The following is a 24,509-nucleotide window of genomic DNA, read 5'->3' as shown; positions in this document are numbered from 1 at the left end:
ATTAAATTGTTACCCCCACTACTAAAAGTATCTGGCTCCGCCACTGTGAATGAATGTGGTGATTTTATCTATCTGTGATCTTGCATACAAGGAAAATATGATTTGAGATTAAAGAATTTACTTCTAAAAAAATAATTACCTTGCATAGTCAACAAATTTTCTCAACATTAATTTAAATTAAAATGAATATTTCGTTAATAATTTTATATAACCATAAAAGGAAAATAGCGATATTTTTTACTACATAAATTTTAATAAAAATAAATGAAAGGGGATACTTTTTAAAAATTTCTTTTATTTTTATGACATAAATTTCAATAAAAGATATTTTGAATAAATTAATAATTCTTTACTTTTATTAATACAAATAAATAAAATGGTGGAAGTGGTAAACTTTGACCGTAGTTGCAGTTGTAGTAGTAGTAAGAAACTACGAGTGAGAAAGTTAAGACATGTCAACTTGGTAGGTGAAAAAGATTTGGGATTCAGCCTTAGTGTCGTGAAAATTTTATTGCGGTTTTATGGAAATCTCTGCGTTTCCGTCTCAAATTATATGATGTTTTGTGCATTTTACACATGTAAAGAAATGTAATTATGAGATGTTTTATAAAATTGTTGTTAATAAATGTTATGGAAAAGATAAATTAAAAATTAAAAAGTTAGATAGTAATAAATAATTAATTGTATAATAGAAAAAATAACATTAATACATTGATATTGTAAAACAATTTATAATTCAAAACAATTTTTTTTCTTTTCAAAACGAAATATAATTTAAGACGGATGAATTAATCTGTATTTTAGGGACTGCTAGACAAATAATTTCTTAAATCAGACCACATTTATTGACAAATAATGGATCCAAGGCAATTAAGAAGACATTCCACTTAACATGTTACACATTCATGCATACTCCCAATTTCACTTGGTAATTTGGGTTTGGTTCATAAAGAATCACGATGCATGGCAGTCCTCTTTAAATACACACAAAAAACAATTCTGACTCATGGTAGCACTGTACTCTTAGATCATGACTTGCTTGCTTGACTTACATGTATATTCTATTTAGGGTGGTGGTATGAAAAGTAAAAAGTATTCCCGCTAGTCATATTTATTTAAATATTGTTTTTGTAAATTTATTTAGAGTAAATGGTTATTATGACTAGCAAGGTAATAGATTCAGGAAATAATTAGAATGACATTTTAAAATAAGTTATTCAAATAAATTTTTTATTTGAAGCTTTCCTTAAAAATTTCTTTATTAAAAAAATTATAACAAAAACATATTACACTAAAAAAATCTATTTTAAATAAAAAAAAAACTATAACAAACGGGCCTAAATCTCAAATCCCTAAATCTTATCTAATTTCATCTTTGTTCAAAATCAATTTATTTTTTGTTGTTGTTAATCACGAAAGATTTGTGGTAAGAAAGGAACGTAGTAAACTCTAAACCTTTTGCCAATCAAAGGAGTTTAGTTTATATGGTGTAGACTATTATAATTAATAACATGTCTCATGTAAAATGTCTTCAAATTTTGTCTTAACTAAACATGATTGAAAATAGCTTCAATCATTACTTACTTTTTACTAAAACACATCTATCAAACATGCATGTAGAAATATATTAATCAACTTCACTGCACTTACACCGTAGAATAAGGAAAAAAAATTATAATTTTTTGGAATTGAGGAGTAAAATGTGGTGATTTCTTATAAACATTAGAATTCAGTACAATCCAAAGAATTGACAACAACAAAAACAAAAGAAATTGATTTTGAACAGAAGAGATAATTAGATGAGATTTAGGGATTTATGATTAAATTCAAAATTTAAGAATTTGAGATTCAATTTTAGGATATTGATTTTTGGTTCTAGGATCAAAATGACCATTTTCTACTTTCACTTTAATCCATGTGACACCTCATGCACACCACCTCATCAGTTAACATAAGTTTTTAACGTCAAAGCCTAAACTAATAACGGAAATGCATATACAAGGACTAATTTGTATTTAATCTTGAGTTAGTGACCTTTGTGACAACGAGATATAGAGTCAGAGGCCATTTACTCGATTTATTTAATAATTGATGTATGATACATTAGTCATTTAATGAATTTAAAAACCAATATTTACTTCTAATGTGACCGGAGATAGTACAAAAAAGTTGCTTAGTGACCCGTGACAACCAAGTTTTATCTTTAATGAGACTTAGGGTGTGTTTGGTTCAGCTTTGGATAAAATTGATTATGACAGAATTGATTCTAATAGAATTGATTCTGTCAGAATTGATTTTGAAAGAATTGATTTATGTTTGGATACAATAACATAGAATTGATTAAACAAAATGAATGTCGTTTGGATAGTTTTGATCAAAATTGCTTTTAAATGTATAATTACTAAAATGGACATATCTAAATAAAAATAAACAAACAAAATAGTTGAATGTATGTGCAGATCAATATTAAATGTAGATATATATTATTTAATGTAAATAAATAATTTTTTCTATATATTAATTTAAAAAGTAATAGGGTTTTTTTTTAAAGAAAATAATAATAGAGATGGTTGGCAAAAATGATAAAACGTAGCATAAAAAAAAATACATACAACAAATCTGAACGGAAATACAGTAAAAAAAAAACCCAAAACTTGGTAACTCAGATTCATAAATATTTTATGGGGTTAATTTGGTTCGTTAAATTTTTTGATTAAATTTGGTTCCTCAAATTAAATACAAAAAAAAAATAAAAATTGATAAAGGACAATAAAGGAAAATAATGGGTTGTAATAACTAAAATATAAAATTTAATGGAGAATTGATTCTAGTTAACTCAAAAGTTAGGAATTATACCTTCATCCAGAATTGCTTTTGGAGGATAGAAGCAATTCTTAAAAGGCAAACCAAACATGATTGAAAACTCAATTTTCACTTTTGAAGCGTTGTAGAAGTGCTTCTTAGTGGAAAGAAGCCAAACCAAACACACTTATGAGTTTCCCCTTAGTATCACATTGTGTTCCCTGTCATTAAGCTTGTCACACCCTACCTATATTATAACAACACATAACATAACCGTGGAACTCTCCTGTTAGAATCAACTTGTGTCTCTCTTTAATGAACAAACGAGAATGAATAGAAGTCCAATTCTCTTAAAAGGATCATCAATCCTATATAATTGTCTTTCTTCCCTCGATAGAGGCTCTTGTAAACATAGAGTTAAAAGCTTAACAATAGTGCCTATTCAAGACTAAGCACAAACAAAAACCACAAATCACATGTCACAAACATGCCTTGCCTTACTTATTAAGGTTTTCAGGCAATTCACAACAAGCACAGAATTTCATTTACTAAGAAATAAGCATACATATTAACCAATTAGGGTAACAAAAATCACATAACCTCTTTAAACCCTTTCTAAATCTCTTTTAATTAAGGTCACTTAATCATATACCATTTAGTTCATTAATTACATTCAATATTGCTCAACAATTACTTTGCTCCGCAAAATATAGAGAAATACAAACGTTGATGTTTGCCATATATACGCTCTGGCAATGATTTCAAATAGATTCATCTATGTCTTTATCTTAGCTCGTGTGGTACATCATGTTAAACTCAAATGGTTTGAACAACAATACTCTTAATTTCGGGAAAATTGCCGTATACATATGTTATAAGGCTGAAAAACACATATAAAAGACAAAAATACCCTTCGATAGTTAACTGCCGAGAAAAATAGAACCGATGTAGTTAACTACCGAGAAAAACTTCGGCAGTTAACTGCCGATGAAAATTAAATAAGAAAATACACCTAAATTTTTTCTTAATTAAATTTAATTCTTTAATAAGGAGATATTTCCATAATTATTTATAGTTAATTTCATTGATGTTTCTAGGAGAAAGTCTTGCTTGGGCAGATACCCAACACCTCAATTTTGGGCACATACTCACATAAAACTAACAAAATTAAATAAAAAGTATTTAGTCAAATCAATTGATATATTATAATTTTATTTTCTATTAACTTTTTCTTGCTTTTGTGTGTGTGCCCAATATTGAAGTGTTAAATTTGTGCCCTACCAAAACTTTCTCATGCAACTAGATATATTTATTGAAGTCCCTCTTCAACGTCCCACTTCCAAGACTAGATTCATTCATCAACAACCTTATTTCCAGGTCTCTTTCTTTTTCTCCCCTTGAAATTCTTCTTCTTCATACACACACATTTACATGCACATTTAGATTTTCTAATTACTTGTGGAGGTGTTTGTGGAGCAGTTGGAATCAATTTTGAGGCAAAAATTCATCTAATATAAAGATAAAATTATACATGGTTCGGTTAGATTTTATGACTAATTTTTAAAATTAAAAAAATGATCCGATTTGATTCAATTAATGCGGATTAATTTAAATCGATTTTTTGATATATAAATTACAAATTGTAACTTTTTTTATTAATAATAATATTAAAATATGGTAAAATATTAAGTTTAATACAAAATATAACATATGATTTATTAAAAATTAATAGTAAGGAATAACAATGATTGATTATCTTTTAATATGATTTATTAAAAGAATTTAAAAGCAAAATATTAATATCTTAATATAATATATCATGCTTATAAAAAATGAAAATATCTATTTAAATATATGTATGCGGTTCTGTTTGATTAGATTTTGAAAAATCAATTCAAAATCCCATCCAATCCAAACGATTTTCACAAAGTGACATTCAAACACATTTAATAATATTTGATTGTACGTGGTGTTCATTTTTTTTTTTTGGATCGGTTTACAGTTTTTATTTAGATTAGGTTGGATTTAAACACTCCCAATGTACTTACTAGCTTATATGTTTTAGGTATGGAAGAACTGGTATCTACAAGTCGCACTTGTTTGGGAGTCCAAGCATCATCATCTGTGATTCTGATATGTGTAGGCAAATCCTAACAAATGATGAGACTTTTAAGATTGGTTATCCAAAATCCACTATGGAAGTGACTAGATGTAAATTCTTTTGGAGATCATCTCAAGAAGAACACAAGCGTGTGAAACGCTTAATCTCAGTTCTTACCATGGGCCACAATACTTTAGAAATGTACCTAACTTGTATGGAGGACATTGTGATAAATTCTTTGGAGGAAATTTCTAGTATGAATCACCAAGTGGAGTTTTTGAAAGAGATGAAGAATATTTCCTTTCAGGTCATCGTAGATATTCTCATAGGCTCTTACAATCAACACATCATTACAAAAATAGGGGATTCTTTTACTGAAATTTACGGTGCTCTATTCTCTATGCCCATTAACCTTCCTGGTTTTGCTTTCCATAAAGGACTTCTGGTAATATAATACAATGGTGATGTTGGCTTGAGATCTTGAAGTGTCCTCACTTTGAAGTATATGCTTTCATTAAAAAAAAATGTTAATATATGCTTACATTAAAGCTTCAGTATATTTTCTAAAAATAAAAACATCAAAGAAATGCAATGTATTTATTTATATACAGATAATCAAAGAAATGTTACGCCTTGTGAGTATGAACTTCGCAAGTTTTCGGGAGGCAAAAAGAGATGTTACCATCAATGGTTTGTGGCTATTCAATGTCAACATTTATATTTCTATTTATTATTGTCATTGTTGGACATTAAAGAAAAATAAAACTTTCATCTCCTCCATATTTTTAGGTTATATAATACCGAAAGGATGGAAAGTGTTACCTTGGTTAAGAGCTATATATTCACATGGATCCTACATATTATCCAAACTCGGATGAATTTAACCCATCAAGATGGAATGTAAGTTGTATTACTAATTTATCTATTTCGTGTAGGCTTGATCGAGTAAATCCAGATTGTCCTATTACTAGCTTACCATCACCAAAGCCCAAAGACAATTGCCTTGCTAAGGTGATAAAGGTTTCAAGTGCATAATTGTTGTTCACAAGAGGAAATTGAAGTTTCATATACCTTCTTGGTTGGTAATTAATCACTTGTTGCTTCTTATTATGAGAGAAGGAGAGAGATCCTAAAATATATAAGACTTGGTTTATCTTGTATAAGAGACAAGACTTGATGTTATAAAGCTTGATATATAAGACCTCATAAGATATAATAGATATCTTCGTGCACATGATGATAGAGATCATTCACGACGTTCGAAAACACAATTCTAGTTGATGATTTTACAATGAGCTTCTTCGATCAATAGATTATCAACGTAAATTATATGTGCTAAAGTTTCAAGCCATTTCTGAATATGATGATCCTCTACTGGTTAGTGTCAAGAAACTCAAATTTCAACAATATGACCAAGTAATTAAGTGATTATTGGATATTTGGATTCTACGCTTAATTCCCTTCAATTCGAATATAAGTTTTGTGTGATTCGGACTAGAAACGAACTCGGAAAGTGCTTTTGAAGTTGGGTTTTCTGCTGGAAAAATGCTTACGGGTTTTGGCGCGTATTTTGCGGAATAAGTTAAATTGCGAGTCTAAGTCAACGGAATGGTTCCAGAACTAAATATATGAATTCGGTAGGCTTGAGTTTTACAAACGTGTTGATTTTTTCGACACAAAATCTAGGTTGTAGCAATATGATCCAATAAATCAACCAACCAAATGAATAATATTAGAATCATGTACTAACTAATAACTCTAAATCAACTAAAAGATATTGGAATGATCAACTTACTCGAATTAGTAAGGTTCTTAACTGCCAAAGATTGAGTGGCTTGAGATTTGATATATGAAGAGATAATTTGAAATATATAGTTTGAGAGCTATAAATTTCCAAAACCCTTACCGAAATCGTATTTACATCATTCGTATATATGTGAAGATAGATATCATTCACATGAAGATATATATCTTCGTGTGAATGATATTGTGATTCTCTCTTTAAATAGCCAATACCAACGGCATTATTGTGAATGATATTGTGAAGATAGACCAAACACCAATTGCATTATTAAAAAAGTAAGTATTGTGCATCCAAAGTACCAACAAACATATCTAAGTAATGGCATAAAAAAACAAGGTATGAAAAATGATACATATGACAATACACATGCACTACAATGAACATTTAAAAATACAAGAACCCATCAACGATATTAATATTGAAGGTAGCACAATGAAGTATTATTCAGTCCTACTTTTCCTCAACAATGCTTGGATGATCCTATTGTATAGAAAAAGAGAAACAACATAAGGTTATAGTAGTTACAACTTTTTCTAACACTACTTATTGAAAATAAGGAGTTAAATGACATCAAATAACTTTAGGAATCTATTGAAAATTGATACACATTCTAATACTTTTTAATATGAATGAAAGTATGTTCGTATTAAGTTTAGAGAATCAATTTATTAATTTTTTGAATATGTAATATCAATTTAGTTGTAATATAAATTTATTTAAATCATAATATTTTTTTTTAGGGAAAATCATAATACTATTTAAAACCAACTTATAAATTATGGAATTACCTTCGGTTGAAAGATGGAAGAAACACCCTTACTAGTTGTTTCGGTTTAACCTTTTCCCCACATGTTGGACATTTAGGCTCTATTTGGTAAAAATAAGCTATAAGCTAGTTGATAGCTGATAGCTGATGACTGATAGCTTATAGCTGAAAAGCTTGCTTATTAAAAATAATGTGTTTGGTAAAATTAGATGTTGAAGTGGCTGATAAGTATAAAATGACATAAAATAACATGTTTTTTTTTTTTAATATACATATAGACACACACATTTTTTTGTAATGTATTTATTTTTTAATATTTTTAATTATAGTTAAATATGTTTTTGGTCCCTATAAATATTCAAACTTTTGGTCTTAGTCTCCGTAAAAAAATTCTTCGACCTTTAATCCTAAAAAAAAATTCACCGACAATTTTGATCTCTGCTTTATGAATCCCAAAAATAAGAGAAAGATGGAAACAAAATGTGAGCTAGAATATATAAAATTTTACAACGTACAATAGACTAGTTATTTTTTCTTTAAAAAAAATAGCCTAGTTATTTTTTGTGTGGTGTATGGCAGGTTAGTTATAGCAAAATATAAAACATTTCCTTATATATATATATATATATAAAGTGCTCCTTAAAAAAAAACAACGTGGCATTTTTTTTAAGGGAAAAAATGGGGCGGTTATAAAGATGAACATGAGTATTTGTTTAATTAAGAAAATAATTAATTCAAGTTAATAGGGTTAAAGTTGGAAGAAAATATAAAAAGCTACCAGCTATAAGCTAAAAAGCTACTTGAAATAGCTTTTCAAAAAACGCTATAAGCTCATGAAAAAAACTTGTTACCGAACACGCCACGTTTTCATCTAACGAGCTTATAAGCTAATCCAACAAGCTATAAACTAGCTTTTTTGTGTTACCAAACACAACCTTACCCTTTGAAGAAGTTATTTCAACTTTGATGCACTTCTTGCAAAAAAACATGGGCACACGTTGTTGACATTTCCTCTACAAAAGGACCCATACATATTTGGCAGTTTAAAGATTTTTCTCGAGTCTCGGAGGTTTCCTTATCAAGTTTTGCACTCTAGAACAAATATATTTAAGTTAAAAATAAGAATATCAACAAGCCTCTAAAATCAAACTACGTTCTTTACATGCTCTAGATAATGGCCAGCCACAAATAAATAAATAAATAAACACATCTTAGTTAATGATATGCATAAGTATTTTAGAATTCATAATCGTATGGAATGATGAAATGGTGCACCCCTAGAGCGGGTGTTGCAGTTGTTAATTATGCTTCTTGATTTAATCTTCTTTCTCTGATTGGAATATCTATCGGTGTCTCGGGAATTAGTTTAGTCTCAGATGAGTGTTATTTGAACCATCAATTTGGTTGACAATTTATCGGACAACGATAATTTATAAAGAAATAGTAGATAGTTGCACGGAAATCAAAATAATAGAGAGATAAAATAAAAATTAATCTAAATATAAGAGATAAAATTGTCATAAAAATTGTCTTCAAATAGATGTTCAAATATCATTTCTCTTATCCCATCAGGTGGCACCCTATCCTCATGCTCGTCTAGTAGTTGAATACCCGATGCCTTATCAATAACATTATGTCCTCTTATTAGCATCAATATTGTTTCCACCTCCGTACTTATAAAAATCACTTCCATTTCAACGGTAACAACACGTGCATAACTCCGATCAAGTAAATTATTACGGGAAATTGAAATACCAACCTCATTGTTCACAGGGATCTCTTTGATGTGATTGTTGTTACACATGGTCTCCTCATTTTCATCAACAAGAGGATCCTTTTCACGGTTATGCTCCATATTAGAATGTGAATTAACATTAATGTCAGAGACAGTTTGAACCTGTTGGACTGTATTTTATCTTATGTACATTCGACAGGGTAAAAGAAGGTTCAAAACTGCAAAATTCTCTAAATCCATGATTGGAGGTTGCTGGGTTCAATTGATATTGAGATCGTTCGACAGAAACGACAATTTGACATGCAGTTAATTTAGTGAAAAGGTTGCTTTCAAACGTCAAGGACGAGGGAGACAGACAATTTATGGTCGAGGAAGTGCAATTCTTAGCGGTTCAATTTTTGCAGTCATTTCTTCTAGGCTAAAATATGGTTTTAGTCCCTGCAAATATGTCTCGTTTTGCTTTTAGTCCCTGTAAATTTATTTTTTTTTGTTTTTGGTCCGTGCAAAATTTTTTGTTTTTTAAAATAGTCCCAGGGACTATTTTCAAAAACAAAAAATTTTGCAGGGACCTTTTTAAAAAACAAAATATTTTGCAAGGATCAAAAACTACAAAATGGGTTCAGTCATCATGTGCCACGTATGCAAATCATCACAAAAATGGGGTCAGAGACTACTTTCAAAAACAAAAAATTTTGCAAGGACCAAAAACAATTTTTTTTTTACAAGGACTAAAACCAAAACGAGGCATATTTGCAGGGACTAAAACCATATTTTAGCCTTTCTTCTATGTATAAATAATAGTTTTTTATAGGAAAAACGGGTCACAAATTATTTATAGAATTCTAGCATTCGAAGTACCAGCGTCTAGAGAAAAGAGTCACAAAATGTATGTAACTTGATTTATCGAACCACCTTTACATTCAAATGCAATGCAATTTACATTTCTTTAAGTTTTTGCGTTAAACTTTTAAGTATTTTTACTTGCATTTTCTTTACTCTTTAGTGCTTTCTATCGAAAGACATTACCTTCATACAAAAAACAGTTTTATTTATCTTGTTTATAAAGCAACCTATGAATATGATGAATGAATATTCATGTATTTTATGAAAAAAGATTGCACAACTTGTCCTAGATTTCTGGTTTGAATCTTGTAATAATCAAAACTAGTCATGTTGTTTACCAAAAACACCGGTAAACATCTTAACAATTAAGTACTATAAGTCATTTGCATGTAACATTCTATCATTTCTTGCAAAAAAAATTAAAATTTTAACAAAACAATAAACCTAAAAAATTCTAGATTAAGTGAAAAAATCTATCATACCAACATAATTTAAGTGAAAGCTTACTTATTCTTGTTGTTGGAGTCTTGTTTAATTTGAAGTTGAAGGAATTTTAGAGTTGGGTAATTTGAGAGAAAATTGAGATTTATGTGTGTGTTGTTTGAAAATGATGCAGAATGAGGTTCTGGGCTAATTACTGCACGTAGCGTGACTTAAGTTACGTTTCTCTTATAACTATAGCGCATGTTAACTCACAATACGTAAGTTAACATGCATAGGAGCATTTTGGACTTTTACTTTGGGAATGAACGAAACCATTTGGATAATGAGCAGAATTCATGCGAAAACAAGCCTCCGAAGAGTTATAAATACACCTCTTGAGATCATTCTCAAGGTATGACCTAAATAGACTAAACCCTAGTTTCAGATATTGTACTCAATGCAAGTACAATGTAACTATTTATTAAACTGAGAAGTTTGCTAGAGACAACATCGGTGCCTCATAAATCACATGGTGGTGCATGAACAACGATTTGCCGTGCCGTGAAAATTCTGCTTTAACAAGAACAATTGCGTTTTAAGTTTGTTGGTGTAGCAATGGGCAAGCAGGGAGATGAGTTGGTCTGAATCATCATCAATGGGGTGTGCCAAGGGACTGATGCTATTTAAAGTAACTGATGCTAACTACATCTAACTTCCTATTTAAAGTAAGTAACTTATAACTTGTTAGGCTACCAAAGTCCAAAAGAAGTAAAATAACATAGCCAAGCTAACTACCAGACTTGGATTTACTAACTAATTTTTTATTTGACAAAATTTTCTAACTAACTAATTATAAGCCGCATTTAAAAAAAATAAATTCAAAGGCTATATATAAAATTGAGCAAATCATGAACTAGATATATTCAAAGATGGATATACAATTTTGGGTTCGGATGTGTGCCATTTTGTTGGCAAGCTATTTTTGTGTTAATATTTTTGTGTGGAGGTTGAATGAGTGGTAACTATAATTTGAAACTAAGAAAGAATCAATACCTTTTGCCATCTGGTCATATGGGATGGCCATTTATTGGCAATATGTTGACCTTTGTTAAAGATTTCTCATCAGGCCATCCTGATTCATTCATCAAAAACCTTGTTTCCAGGTCTCTTTATTTTTCTCCCCTTGAAATTCTTCTTCACACACACACATTTACATGCACACATACAAGCACATTTAGATCATAATCACATAATTTTCTTAACATTGTTGTGAACCGCAAATTGGTATTTGCGTACTGGTTTGTGGTACTTTTGTGAATTAGTTGGCATAAATATTCCCCTTTAACTTCATGGAAATTGATGAATCGGACGAATCAAGACAAGTGCATATTTTTTAGACTTGCGTACTAGTTTGTGGTACTTTTTGAGACTTTGGAAGGCCATGCCCCTCCCTTGTGTCCACCTAGCTCCGCCTCTAACAACGATATTCAACTTTGACATGCTTCATTGTTCACGTATTTTTGTAATTTTTTAAACATAATCCAATCATTATTTCTTTATAGGTGATTATAAATGCCTTTCATATAAGAATTTTCATTTTATCATTTTTGAGATATTCAACTATTGTTTGTACTGTCAAATGCATATATTTCTTTTGGTGGAAATAATGCATATTTGTCCTATGCAGGAGTGAAGACACCGAATTACAAACCCTAGATGGATAGAAGAGTACAATGATAAAGTTGTATCCCTACATGATCACAGTGTCATTAATCTCTTTTATCAAGAGCGACACGACATGAACGTAATCATAGATATAAATTATTTGGATACTCGTATAAACATACATATTAAATATATTATTTAATTAATTTTTTATAATTTATTTTCACTTATACATGCGTCAAAATGTTCTCTGTAAATTTAACTTAGTTGATAAAGATAATACATAAATGTATGTAAGAGTCGAAAGTCGAATCTCAAACAACTTAATTATTCACTTAAGATAATTTTCTAAACGTTAAACTATTTAACTAAAAATACATGCGTCCAAATTAAAATGATATGAGATTGTGACAAAGCAAATGGTACTCTTTTATAAATCACCATGCACCACCTGGCACCTATGTGCTAGGGCAAGAGTACGGTCATAAAGTTTTATCGAATCCATAAGTTCCATTAATTCCTTTTATCGATCGTACCCAACTATAGCTATCAACAAAGGCAATGCTAATCAATGTTGAACCATCCCATCCTCACCAACTCTGACACAAAATCTAGGGGAAGATAAATGCAACTAGATATATTTATTGAAGTCCCTCTTCAACGTCCCACTTCCAAGACTAGATATAATAAGCAAATGAACTAGATAGATAGATATATTCAATTATTCAAAGATGGAAATACAATACTGGGTTTGGATGTGTGCCATTTTATTTGCAAGCTATTTTTGTGTGAAACTAAGAAAGAAACAGTACCCTCTGCCTCCTGGTCATTTGGGATGGCCACTTATTGGAAATATGTTGACCTTTGTTAAAGATTTCTCATCAGGCCATCCTGATTCATTCATCAACAACCTTGTTTCCAAGTCTCTTTTATTTTTCTCCGATTGCAATTCTTCATTACACACAAACACATGCGCGCGCACAAACACAAGCATATGTTTATAGTTTCTATACTCACTCGCTAGCTTTTGTTTTAGGTATGGACGAATAGGTATCTACAAGACACATTTATTCGGGAGTCCAAGCATCATCGTTTGTGAGGCTGACATGTGTAGGCAAGTGTTGACAAATGATGAGACCTTTAAGATTGGTTATCCAAAATCTACCAAAGAAGTGATGAGATGTAAACCAGTTTGGAGTTTCTCTCGAAAAGAACACATGCGTTTTAGACGCTTAATCTCTTCTCTTACCATGGGCCATAATACATTAGAAATGTACATACCACGTATTGAAGACATTGTGATCAATTCTTTGGAGGAACTTTCTAGCATGAGTCACTCAATTGAATTTTTGAAGGAAATGAAAAATATTTCCTTTAATATCATCATTGATATTTTCTTGGGCTCTTACAATCAACATATCATTACGAAAATAGGGAATTCTTTTACTGATATGCATGCTGCTTTGTTCTCTATGCCCATTAACCTTCCTGGTTTTGCTTTTCGTAAAGGACTCATGGTAACTATTTCCTATATTTTCAGTTTTACCTTCATATAATAACGATATTATTGACATAAATAGCCCCTAGGGCATTGTTTAAGCATTATATTGAAAATTGTATAGTTATGACTTTTACATGTTTTTGACTTGTATTTTCAAGACAAGATTTCTTTTTATGGGTTCTTTAAACAATGCCTTTAGAGTACTTGTTAGTAAGACCATTTTTCTATTTATAAAATCCATTATTTTACTAAAATTTGCAACTTTCAACCCATGATTCTTTATTGAGGTCTATATTAAAACTCTAATTATTTTTTTAAGGGAAAATTCTTATTTTGTTGCTGATTATAATTTACATGCACATGGTATAATAGGCACGGGAGAAGCTTGCCAAATTAGTTAAACCAATTGTAGAAGAAAGGAGGTCGATGATAAAAAATGGTGAAAAGACAAAGGATAAAGATCTACTTGATATTTTTTTAGAAGCAAGGGATGAAGATGGTTGGAAACCTGATGATGATGATATTATTGATATGTTGATAGGCATTGTACTTGCTGGTCATGAAGCCACAGCCAATACTATGATGTGGTCAATGATATATCTTACACAAAATCCACATATCATGAAAAAAGCAAAGGTGATTAATTTTGTTTTTTGTTGAAGAAATATATTTTTAGTGTATATGTAGTTCCACTTCAATTCTTGTGTAATTTTCATATATATATATATATATATATATATATATATATATATATGAATTTATTGGTGGATTAAAATGAGGGTATAATAGGAAAAAAATCTGCAAAAATACGCATTGCTAATTTGGTGTTAATTTTTTAAAAAGAAACTTAAAAATAAACGGAGGGAGTATACATATTCATTTGCTCCACTTCTATAAATAGACCAAAATTGATTTCGGAGATGTAGAATTATTTCTGGTTTCAGAATTGAATCTACTTAAAGCAAAGATTTGCAGCCATTGATTTTAAAATTGATTTTTTACACAAATTTATAGTTCAACTAACTTTTACATTAATGTATTCAAATAAAAATCATTTTATCTTCAACTCGCTTTTAGTTAGAATCAATTTTACAAAATCAATTCACTCAAACTCAATTTTTTGTCATTGCAAAATCAAACATGAAATAATATCATGATTTGTTTCTTGTGTTTATAAACAATTTGGACTTTTTAATTAGTAACTGACTACAATATATGTTAACTTTACTACAGAAACTAAACTTGTCTGCAAGATAATTTTGTAGGCCTAAACGATATATTTTATATGGGGATGAAAAACGAAATTAGGATATTCATTATCATAAGTTAAATTCTCTTTTTATATCATTTGTTTAGAAAACTATTGTCATATTCATAATTAGAGAATGTATATGTTTTAGGATGAGCAGGAGGAAATTATGAAGATGAGACTGCCCACACAGAAACAATTAAGTCTTAAGGAGATAAAGAAAATGGTTTATCTTTCTCAGGTATGTATACACCAATATATATTATTTTGACTTTACTCTAAAAAAAATTGAGTTTGTAGTTAATTTTAATAATAATACTATTTTAATCGAAACTAATTAGTAAATACTAGTTAAAATAAAAATGTATAAAAAATCATCTATGTATATCAATATATAGGGAACACCTTTTTTTGGTAGATAAGTATATGTACGCACATACAAATTTGTGATGTAAATTATAAATTAAAAAAAAAAAAAAAAACTAATCTCAACTAATCCATAGAGTTCAATTCACCAAAACAAATTCCATAGAGTTCATCATTGTAAGCTTAATTGATGAAGTTCAAATTTTCTCTGAAACATTTCTGAAATAGTCATTAGTATTGCCTTAATTAATAATATAATTTATCCTTCCTCAATTTTTTTTAAAGATTCATCTTAACTAATTAAGGTTCTATAAAAAAAAAGGTGTTAATTATAAAAAAAAAAAAAAAGGCGTTAATTCATCTCAATTTTTTTACAGATAATCAACGAAGTGTTACGCCTTGTCAGCATCAACTTCGCAATTTTTCGGGAGGCAACTATAGACGTTAACATCAATGGTTTATTTATAAAAGAAATATGATATAGTTATTGAGACTAAAACAATATTTAACCCTAGTTTTTATATGCGAAATCGAAAGTTATTTGAAACAAAAGGAATAAAAGAGGTAATCTACATATTTTCAGGCTATATAATACCAAAAGGATGGAAAGTGTTAACTTGGTCAAGAGCTATTCATATATGGATCCTACAAATTATCCCAACCCGGAGAAATTTAATCCATCGAGATGGAATGTGAGTTGTATTGTATTGTATAATCTAAAACCCTATTTTTGGAAGATACAAACAAAAGTACTTGTGTATATTAGTGTTTTTTTTCATATGTGCAGAATCACAATGCTAAAGTTGGAACATTCCTTCCTTTTGGAGCAGGAAGTAGGCACTGTCCTGGGAGTGACTTGGCTAAAATTGAAATATCCATTTTTCTACATTATTTCCTTAATAATTACAAGTGAGCTCTCGTTTTAATTCATTTTTATTAAATTCTTACTATATAGATTATTCATATTATTCTTACACTTGGTACCAGTTTCCTGGAGGAGATATCTACTTGCCAACTAGTTTTCAATATTTACTACTCTAAGAAAATAGAACTAGTGCTAAAGTTAAACACGGAAATGAAATCTGGACACCGGTTATATATAAAAACTTTCACTGCTACAAACTCTCAATTTTTCTACGGAATTACATGCGGATTTTGGTGAAAATTCAATGGGTAACCCGTTTTCTGCAGTTTTTGCCAAGGATTTAGGTTCACAAGTACGTAATACCATCGTGGGTAATTGTTTCCTTAAGATTTTAGGATTCGCATGAAATTTTGTTCAAGTAAAAGAAATGACAGTAAAATCCTCAGGAATTCCTGCGGAATAATTTCCGCTGAAAAATCCACAGGAGAAACGTTAGTTTCTAGTAGTGTCCAAAATACATTTTAATTTTTGCTGTTAAATTAATTTCATAGAAAGGAATTAGTTTGAAATCAAGCTCAATTTTTGTACAGGCTTGAGATAGTGAATCCAGAATGTCCTATGACTTGCTTACCATCATCAAAGCCCATAGACAATTGCCTTGCTAGGGTGATAAAGATCTGAAGTACTGGATAGTTATTGCAATTAAAGTACTAAAGTTTCGAAGCCTCTTGATTGGAATTAAAGTGCTGCTTCTTATATATTACAACGAGAGACCTTATTAATTATATATTTTATTTAGATTGTTTTCGTTTGCTTTGGGGATTCTGTTTTTTTCTTTTTTGGCAAATATGGGGGCAGGAAACTACCCTGAGAAACGCCTAAATAAAAATCTATAACTGTATTTTATATCATATAATAAACATTTGGCTTGCAAAAGTTACAAAGATACTACACAAGTTTATTTTCCAACGTGTCTGCATATGATCTGTTATGGTTTTGATGAAATTTTGGTTGTGTTTGTTTGTGGTGCTTCGTGGTGGTTTCCATGGTGGTGTTGTACTGGTTTTTTAATGGTGGTAATCGTGGTGATTTTTGGTGGTGATGCTCATGGTGGCTGGTGCTGGTTTTTGGTGAGGATTAATGGTGGTTTTTGTGATGGTTAATGGTAGTTTTGTGTGGTGGTTTTTGGTGGTAGTTAGTGGTGGTTATGTTTTTTTGTGGGTTTTCTTCTATGAGTTTGTTGTTAATAGGGTTTTCAAATACTTAGACGATGTAGCTTGTTTCAAGAATTGAGTTACATGTTCATTGTCCTTTTTGTGGGTTGCTATGTGTTTTCTAGGTAGTGATTTTACCCGTGGTTAACTGTAATCAACTGCAGAAGAGAAGCAAAGTGCAGTTACACGGATTTTTTTGCTAGGTTTGATGGTTACTTTGGAGGGGTTTTGCAACAGTTAGGCACAAGATTTATTTCTGCTATTGCGCAAGCGTTTAGACTTAGGTTTTTGGAGATCACTTTTTAGTTTGGTATTTAATTTTTATTGGTTTCCGGGGAACTCAATGGAGGGTGTTTGTTTGGGTGTTTCGCATATATAAGGCACAATGTTCCTTTGTATGTTGCTATTTAAGTCTCCTAGCCAAGCTTTCCTTCTGCTTGTTAGGATTCTTTGCGTTTTGAATAAATTTCATTTTAGCTTTTTTTTTTTTAAAAAAAAAAGTATATATTTAATGTATGTTATTTGTTAATTCAACGTATGGGCCAATATATGTAAAACAACTTCTCGGTTGGATCATTTTATTGAAAAAAAATAATATTCAGACAATTAATGCATACATTTGTTTGGTCCAAATATGTATACATTTTTATTTATATAAAAAGAAATTGATTATTGCTAAAAAAAAATGGAGTACGATGTTACCTATATTCAATTCAACTTTAGTCCTTCTACGGGTCCTCCTGCGAGTTCTCCTCGCATTGGCCAGCGCCTAAGATGAAGAAGTACAAAAAAAAAAACAAAAAAAAAAAAAGAGAATACGAGTTTTAACAATTGAATCTTAAACATCCACTAAATAATAAAGTACTAATGATATAAAAAAATGATAACTTTTAATATTGTTGTGTATGTATAAATTGCACATTTTGCAATACTATTTTAAAGTGCAAAAATAAAATTTAAGAAAACTAAAAAGATTGAAACCTCTGCAAAAGCTACAGGTGAAATTTCAATGACGACATCATCTTTTTCGTCAAAATCAACAATGGGAACATGAAGTTGTTCAGAGGGACCTTTCTCCTGTAAAGGCTTCATAGGCGGCGAAGTTGTCTTTCCTTGTTGGTTACTCCTCAAATTCTCAGAACTCATATTTCACTAGTTCAACCCTAAAAATTTAAGAGCATTATGAAGTTCATTTAACAATCAATCAATGCAATGATATAAATAAAAAAAAATGGATAGTACATGAAAAAAATTGACACAAACACGTTTTAATTTGATTGATGCAAGGAAAAACAGGATGGCGAAACATACCCTAAAGTAAGATTGGAGGGATAATTTGAGAGTGAAATAAAGATAGTTTTGCGTTCCCAATTTATAATGATTTAGAGAAATTGGGAGAGAAGGTAAAGTAACGAAACAAAATAACTTTGATGAAATTAACTGTATTAGTATACTTTTTTTAAAAGCATATATTTTAAAATTATAACAAAGTGCATTAATTCTGGTCAAGAAAGTAAAAAATTATATATTATAAAATAATAGCAAGTGCATTAAATATGGTCAAAAAAGTAAACAGGTGTTTTAATTATTTTTAGGAACAATTAATGTAAAAATTAAATATTTATTTTAGGAATAATACTTTATTTTTAGGAACAATTAATGTAAAAATTATAACATCAATGTGAGATGAAATTGAAATATAGATTGTAACCAAAAATTGAAATGTAGATGATTTTTTAAGTAAGTTAAGAGTATTAATTTGCACCAAAATGTTTGATCGATAGACATCTCAGATAGATCGATACCCCCATGAAACAAGTATCAGATGCATGCATATACGTAATATTATATTAAAAAAAGACAAATAACTACATCTAGAACATGTGGGGGGTCAAAGCTTACCCATAGAAAAAGTAAAAGTAAAACAAAAAAATAAATAAAAACAAAAAAGGAAAAGGAAAAAAAAATAAAGAAATAAAAAAATAATAGAAGGAAAACAAACCTAATGAAAAACCTAAGAAAAACGAATTCATATGAAATGATGAAATGGTGCACCCCTAGAACGGGTGTTGCAGTTGTTATTTATGCTTGTCGATTTAATCTTCTTCCTCTGATTCTTTAAAGAGTAGTGATATATGTACATTCATTTCATGACAAAAATCAATGGAGAGAGAAAAAGTAAGAGAGAGAAAAAGAACATCATGTGAGTATGAGAAATAAAGTTGTCAAAAAATTGTCACAAAATGATTGTACAACTATCATTTCTCTTCTTTAAAATATAAGGTGTGAATGATATTTCCTTATGAACAGCATTACCAACAACCTTAGAGTAGAAAGTTAGGATTGGAAGTTAGTATCGGTATCTCGGGAATGAGTTTATCCCCATCAGGTGGCACCCTATCCTCATGCTCGTCTAGTAGTGGGGGCATTATATCTGATCACATTCTAGTAAACATAAATAGTTATGAAAATATCGTATGAGATGATATAGAACCTCAAAGAGGTAAGAAAGCTATAATTGCTAAAGAATATAAATCTAATTATATGGTTTGTATATTGGAAGAGGATCCATTTGGCCCTCAAGAAGCTTTGTCTTCATTGTATGCTAATTTTTGAAAAGAAGAAGCAATAAACGATGAAATGGATTCGCTAGAATCTAACGAAATATGCCACCTAGTTGACTTGCCTCCTGGTTGCAAAACAATCAATTGTATTTGGATTTTGGATAAAGAAATTAGAACCTGATGGTTCGATTGCTAAATACACCGCTCACCTTGTAGAAAAAGGTTTTAGGAAAAGAGAAAAATATAAATTTATTCGACACTTAATCACTAGTCACTATAATCATATTCATGAGGGTACTAGTCCCTTTAGTCGTTGTTTATAACTTGATAATACTCTAAATGGATGTGAACGATGCCCTTTAAATGGTGAACTAGAATAATAAATCTATATGGAACAACCTGAAGGTTTTGTTATTCATGGACAAGAAGACAAGGTTAGTAAGTTAGATAAGTCTAAAATAAACTCCTAAGAAATGCATGAAAAACTTGACATTCAAATGTTATCAAATGAGTATAAATTGAATGAAAGTAACAAATGTATTTGGTACAAAAATAGAAATAACATTTGCACGATCATATGTCTATATGTAGATGACTTGCTCACATTTGGTTCAAAGATCCATGTTGTAAATTATGTGAAATCATTGTTTATCAACAACATTGATAAGAAAGACCTAGACAAAGTTGAAGTAATTCTTGGTTTCAAAATTACTAAATCAGAAAAGATAACTTTTTTGATGAGTCTCACAAAGTTGATAAGATCTTAAGGAAATGTAATTATTTGATTGTAAACTTGCAAGCATATCTTAAGATCCAACTGTAAAAATCTTCAAGAACACTTGAGATGGAGTTAGACAAACAGAATATGCGAGCATCATTGGCAGTCCTTAGGTATGCCACTAATTAGACTCGACATTGCATATGTCGTGAAAATCTTGTGAATGTTTACCACTAGACAGATGAGAAGCATTTGCATGCTATTGAAAGATTCATGAGGTTCCTTAAGAAGACTATGACTCTAGGATTACATTATGAGGAGTATCCTATTGTACTTGAATGATACAAGATATAAAATAGAACATCCTTGAGATGAGTCTTAAGAGACCAATGACTATACATTAAGCATCACTGAAGTTTTTTCTTGAAACAAATGATATTGACTCAGTCCACTATGGAATTAATTTGAGATGAAAACACTAGAAAAAACTAGTGAAGAAGCAAGATGATAAGATGTTTGTTAGTTGAGAACCCTTAGTGGATGAAACTGTTGCTACAAGTGTTAATTCATTGTGATAGTATTGCAGCTATTATAAAAATTGAGAATCGTTACTACAATGGAAAGAGACGATAATTAAGTAACGAACACATAAAGGATTAGAGAGATAGCTACTCTTAAAAGGAACGGTTAAAATAGATCATGTACGTACTGATGAAGAATTAGTTGATCCTTTGACGAAATGAATAACTAAGAAAGTCCTAAACACATCCAATAGGATGGGGCTAATGCCTAAAGATTACGAGTGATGGTAACCCTGTAACACCCCGTTATCTCAAACTTAATAATAATAATAAATAATCAGAGTTAAACCCGAACGGGCATGTCACACTACTTTTCAAAATTTCTTAAATAGAATAAAATACTATTTAATTAAAACAACTTCATAAAATATCAAAACATAGCAGCGGAATAGTTTTTCAAATCTTTAACATCGTAAACATCCAACAACATTTTATGGCACGAAAGGCCTCAACATAAAGTCAACAACATTGTTCAAATAACAATAAAAAGGCTCCACAGCATAATTCCAAAATTGATACATAAGGAATGAAAATAAAGATAACTAATTCCCATCCCGTACGTATCAGAGCCCTAGACAGTTGAGCCACCACACCTACTACTCGGAATCACCTGCACGTTACCCACGGTCGAGGCAACATTCAAACAGAAGGGGTGAGATTCACAATCAATAATAATAAGCATATAATTCATTAATTACAATTAACAACATAAACATCATCATATACACTCAATATTAATTCTTCTTAACATCCCCTTAATGCTCGTGAATAGAAGACGACTTATCAACTTAACATGACCCTCATCAAGTACATTTAACAACTCATAGGTAACATCATGTAATATCATAACAACCTCACATTCAACACTACAGAGGATCATCATAACCTCGTCATACTCATCAACATAACCAACGTAAGAGTATACCACCTCTCATGGACAACAACAAAGTAAGAGTACACCACCTCTCATCGACAACAACAAAGTAAGAGTACACCACCTCTTAGAAAAACGATAAAGTAAGAGTACACCACCTCTTATAAAAACAACAAGTAAGAGTACACCACCTCTTATAAAACGACAAGTAAGAGTACACCACCTCTTATGAAAACGACACGTAAGAGTACACCATCTCTTATAAAATAACAACGTGAGAGTACACCACCTCTTATAGAACAACGACGTAAGAGTACACCACCTCTTATAAAAACAACAAGTAAGAGTACACCACCTCTTATAAACAACCACGTAAGAGTACACCACCTCTCACAAAACACCTGAACATAAATAGTCACCAACAACAGCTTCAACTACGACTTCAACAACTTAGACAACATTAACAACTTAAGACTCCAATACTTTGGAAATACAACTTACAACTTAGACAACTTACACATCTCATATGACTCCAATAATTTGGATCAACATCTTACAACTTCGTAACTTAGACCAACACTTGCAACTTAATGATATTAATAATCAACAACAGCAGAGACAACAACAATAATTCATCAATGTATACACTCATCATAAATCATCAATCGTAAACAACATCATATAACATCATATTCCTCAACATATACATTCATATAAATATTAAATCATCCAACAATGATATTCACGTCAACCCAAGTTAGATTCATCACAACATAGGTTAAAGAACAATTTTGATGACTATGATTCAGGTAAGGATAAAGTACTAAAATCTTAAAAGGATATATATACACACACCCGAGTAGCTTATAACTTGTAAGGTGGGGTATAAGTTTTAATCTATATTATGATAATTCACTTTTTCATCTTCTATAACTAGAGATCATAAATCGTTTTGATAGAGATTTTTAGAGACATCAACTTAACGTTGATCTACCTAAGTACAAAGACTCAAAGAGGAACACTTGAACCAAAAGGTTTTAAGGCTAGTGGCTAATTAAGGATTCACTCAATCAATATAATTCTTAGAATGAATATAGCTATAAGAGTAATGTACTTATCTCTCTTTAAATTATTATAAGAAAAGGATGTCATATAAACTAAAACTCATAAGACCTACGGCCAGTAGCTAGACATGTTTCTCTAGTTTTAATTCTCCAATTATAGCAATTGAAATTCAGAAAACAAAACAAGTTGTGTGTACATCTCAAGTATAAAAGACAAGGTACTAAGACAAATTGACTATGTAGACAAATCATGTACACAAATAATGGATTATAATCAAACAAATATATAAATAAGAACGTGTATTGTCGAATCTTGCAAATATATATTGATGCTTTCAACACAAATTTGAAAAGAAACTATTATCATCCTTTTCAAAACAGGTTTGCGGTATTAATTTTAATAGCAATGCATTCAATTAATTCTAAATTAAAAACAATGGCTATTAGAAAAGCTCTCATAGTTAGTTTATACAATAAACCAATCTTGATGAAAAATTAATCGAAGACAGTATCAGTAAAATTTCACTTGTTAATCATGCATCGAAAGAATTTATATGAAGCCAATTAGTCATAAATAGTTAATTCAAAATTCACGCATCAATTCAAAAACAAGAACAGTCCGCTAACCGGTTTCAAATCCTAATTCTGAAACATCAAAACCTATTAACAACTACAAGGTTAAATTACATACTTATGATTAAAGAAGGTTAGTCTCACCCTTACCTTGGATTGCAGAAAGAAATGCACAACAATTGACAGACTTGGCTCTCCTTGCTCTTCTCTCCTTTTCTCCCTAAAACTGACGGTTACACGTAAAAACGTATTCTGACTCTTTCTTTCTTTCTTAACTCCTTTCTTAACTTCTCTTTATTTTATTTATTCCCCCTTAATTCTAATAAATTCTAACATAACCCCCAAAACTCAAATTTAATACTAACTCTCACTTATTCTATTAAATAGTAACATAACTCATTTAATAAAATATAACACTCAACATAATAATATAAAATCATATATAAAAAGATTTTAAATCGACCAATAATAATTAAATAAAATTGGGGCGTTACAAACCCGACCTACATGACTGGTGATCCTAAGAAATATGTTATGTGGGTAATAACAAGTCACAAGTGATAAAACATGCTATGATAAAAATAAGAAAGCATGGTTCCTACTGTGACAGAAGGATGAGATAATAGAAACTTTTAATGAGATCTATACTTTATGTTAAGTGGATTACATAGCTACAGGAGTACTCTTGATAGACTGACCGATACGAATATCGAACTGAGGCCGGTTCCCATAGGATTCAGGGCAGAATACCTAAAGTGTTCGTTAAAACTAGGATAGATGTGCAGGGCCAAAACGCACAGG

The 24,509-nt window shown here is 30.3% G+C and overlaps 1 protein-coding gene and 1 pseudogene across 1 annotated transcript; both read left to right on the top strand.

Moving 5' to 3' along the window:
* The first annotated feature begins 1,149 nt into the window (after positions 1-1,149).
* On the top strand, positions 1,150-5,357 carry LOC112418195 (beta-amyrin 11-oxidase). Its single transcript, XM_024774493.1, has 3 exons — positions 1,150-1,170; positions 4,106-4,179; positions 4,868-5,357. The coding sequence occupies exons 1-3, from the start codon at positions 1,150-1,152 to the stop codon at positions 5,355-5,357; spliced, it is 585 nt and encodes a 194-aa protein (XP_024630261.1).
* A 6,014-nt stretch (positions 5,358-11,371) lies between these two features.
* Positions 11,372-17,089, top strand: LOC25482584 (beta-amyrin 11-oxidase-like; annotated as a pseudogene).
* The last annotated feature ends 7,420 nt before the right edge of the window (positions 17,090-24,509 follow it).

This window comes from Medicago truncatula, chromosome 1 (assembly GCF_003473485.1).
Source record: "Medicago truncatula cultivar Jemalong A17 chromosome 1, MtrunA17r5.0-ANR, whole genome shotgun sequence".
Taxonomy (NCBI): domain Eukaryota; kingdom Viridiplantae; phylum Streptophyta; class Magnoliopsida; order Fabales; family Fabaceae; genus Medicago; species Medicago truncatula.
Note: the sequence above shows the minus strand (reverse complement) of the source record. Positions and strands in the feature narration are given on the sequence as shown.

Excerpts from the sequence above, each read along its gene's own strand:
- LOC112418195 (XM_024774493.1), top strand. The coding sequence starts at position 1,150 with ATGGTTATTATGACTAGCAAG. Across the intron at positions 1,171-4,105 it reads TGGTTATTATGACTAGCAAG|ATATATTTATTGAAGTCCCT; the intron begins GTAATAGATTCA and ends TCATGCAACTAG. Across the intron at positions 4,180-4,867 it reads ATCAACAACCTTATTTCCAG|GTATGGAAGAACTGGTATCT; the intron begins GTCTCTTTCTTT and ends TATATGTTTTAG.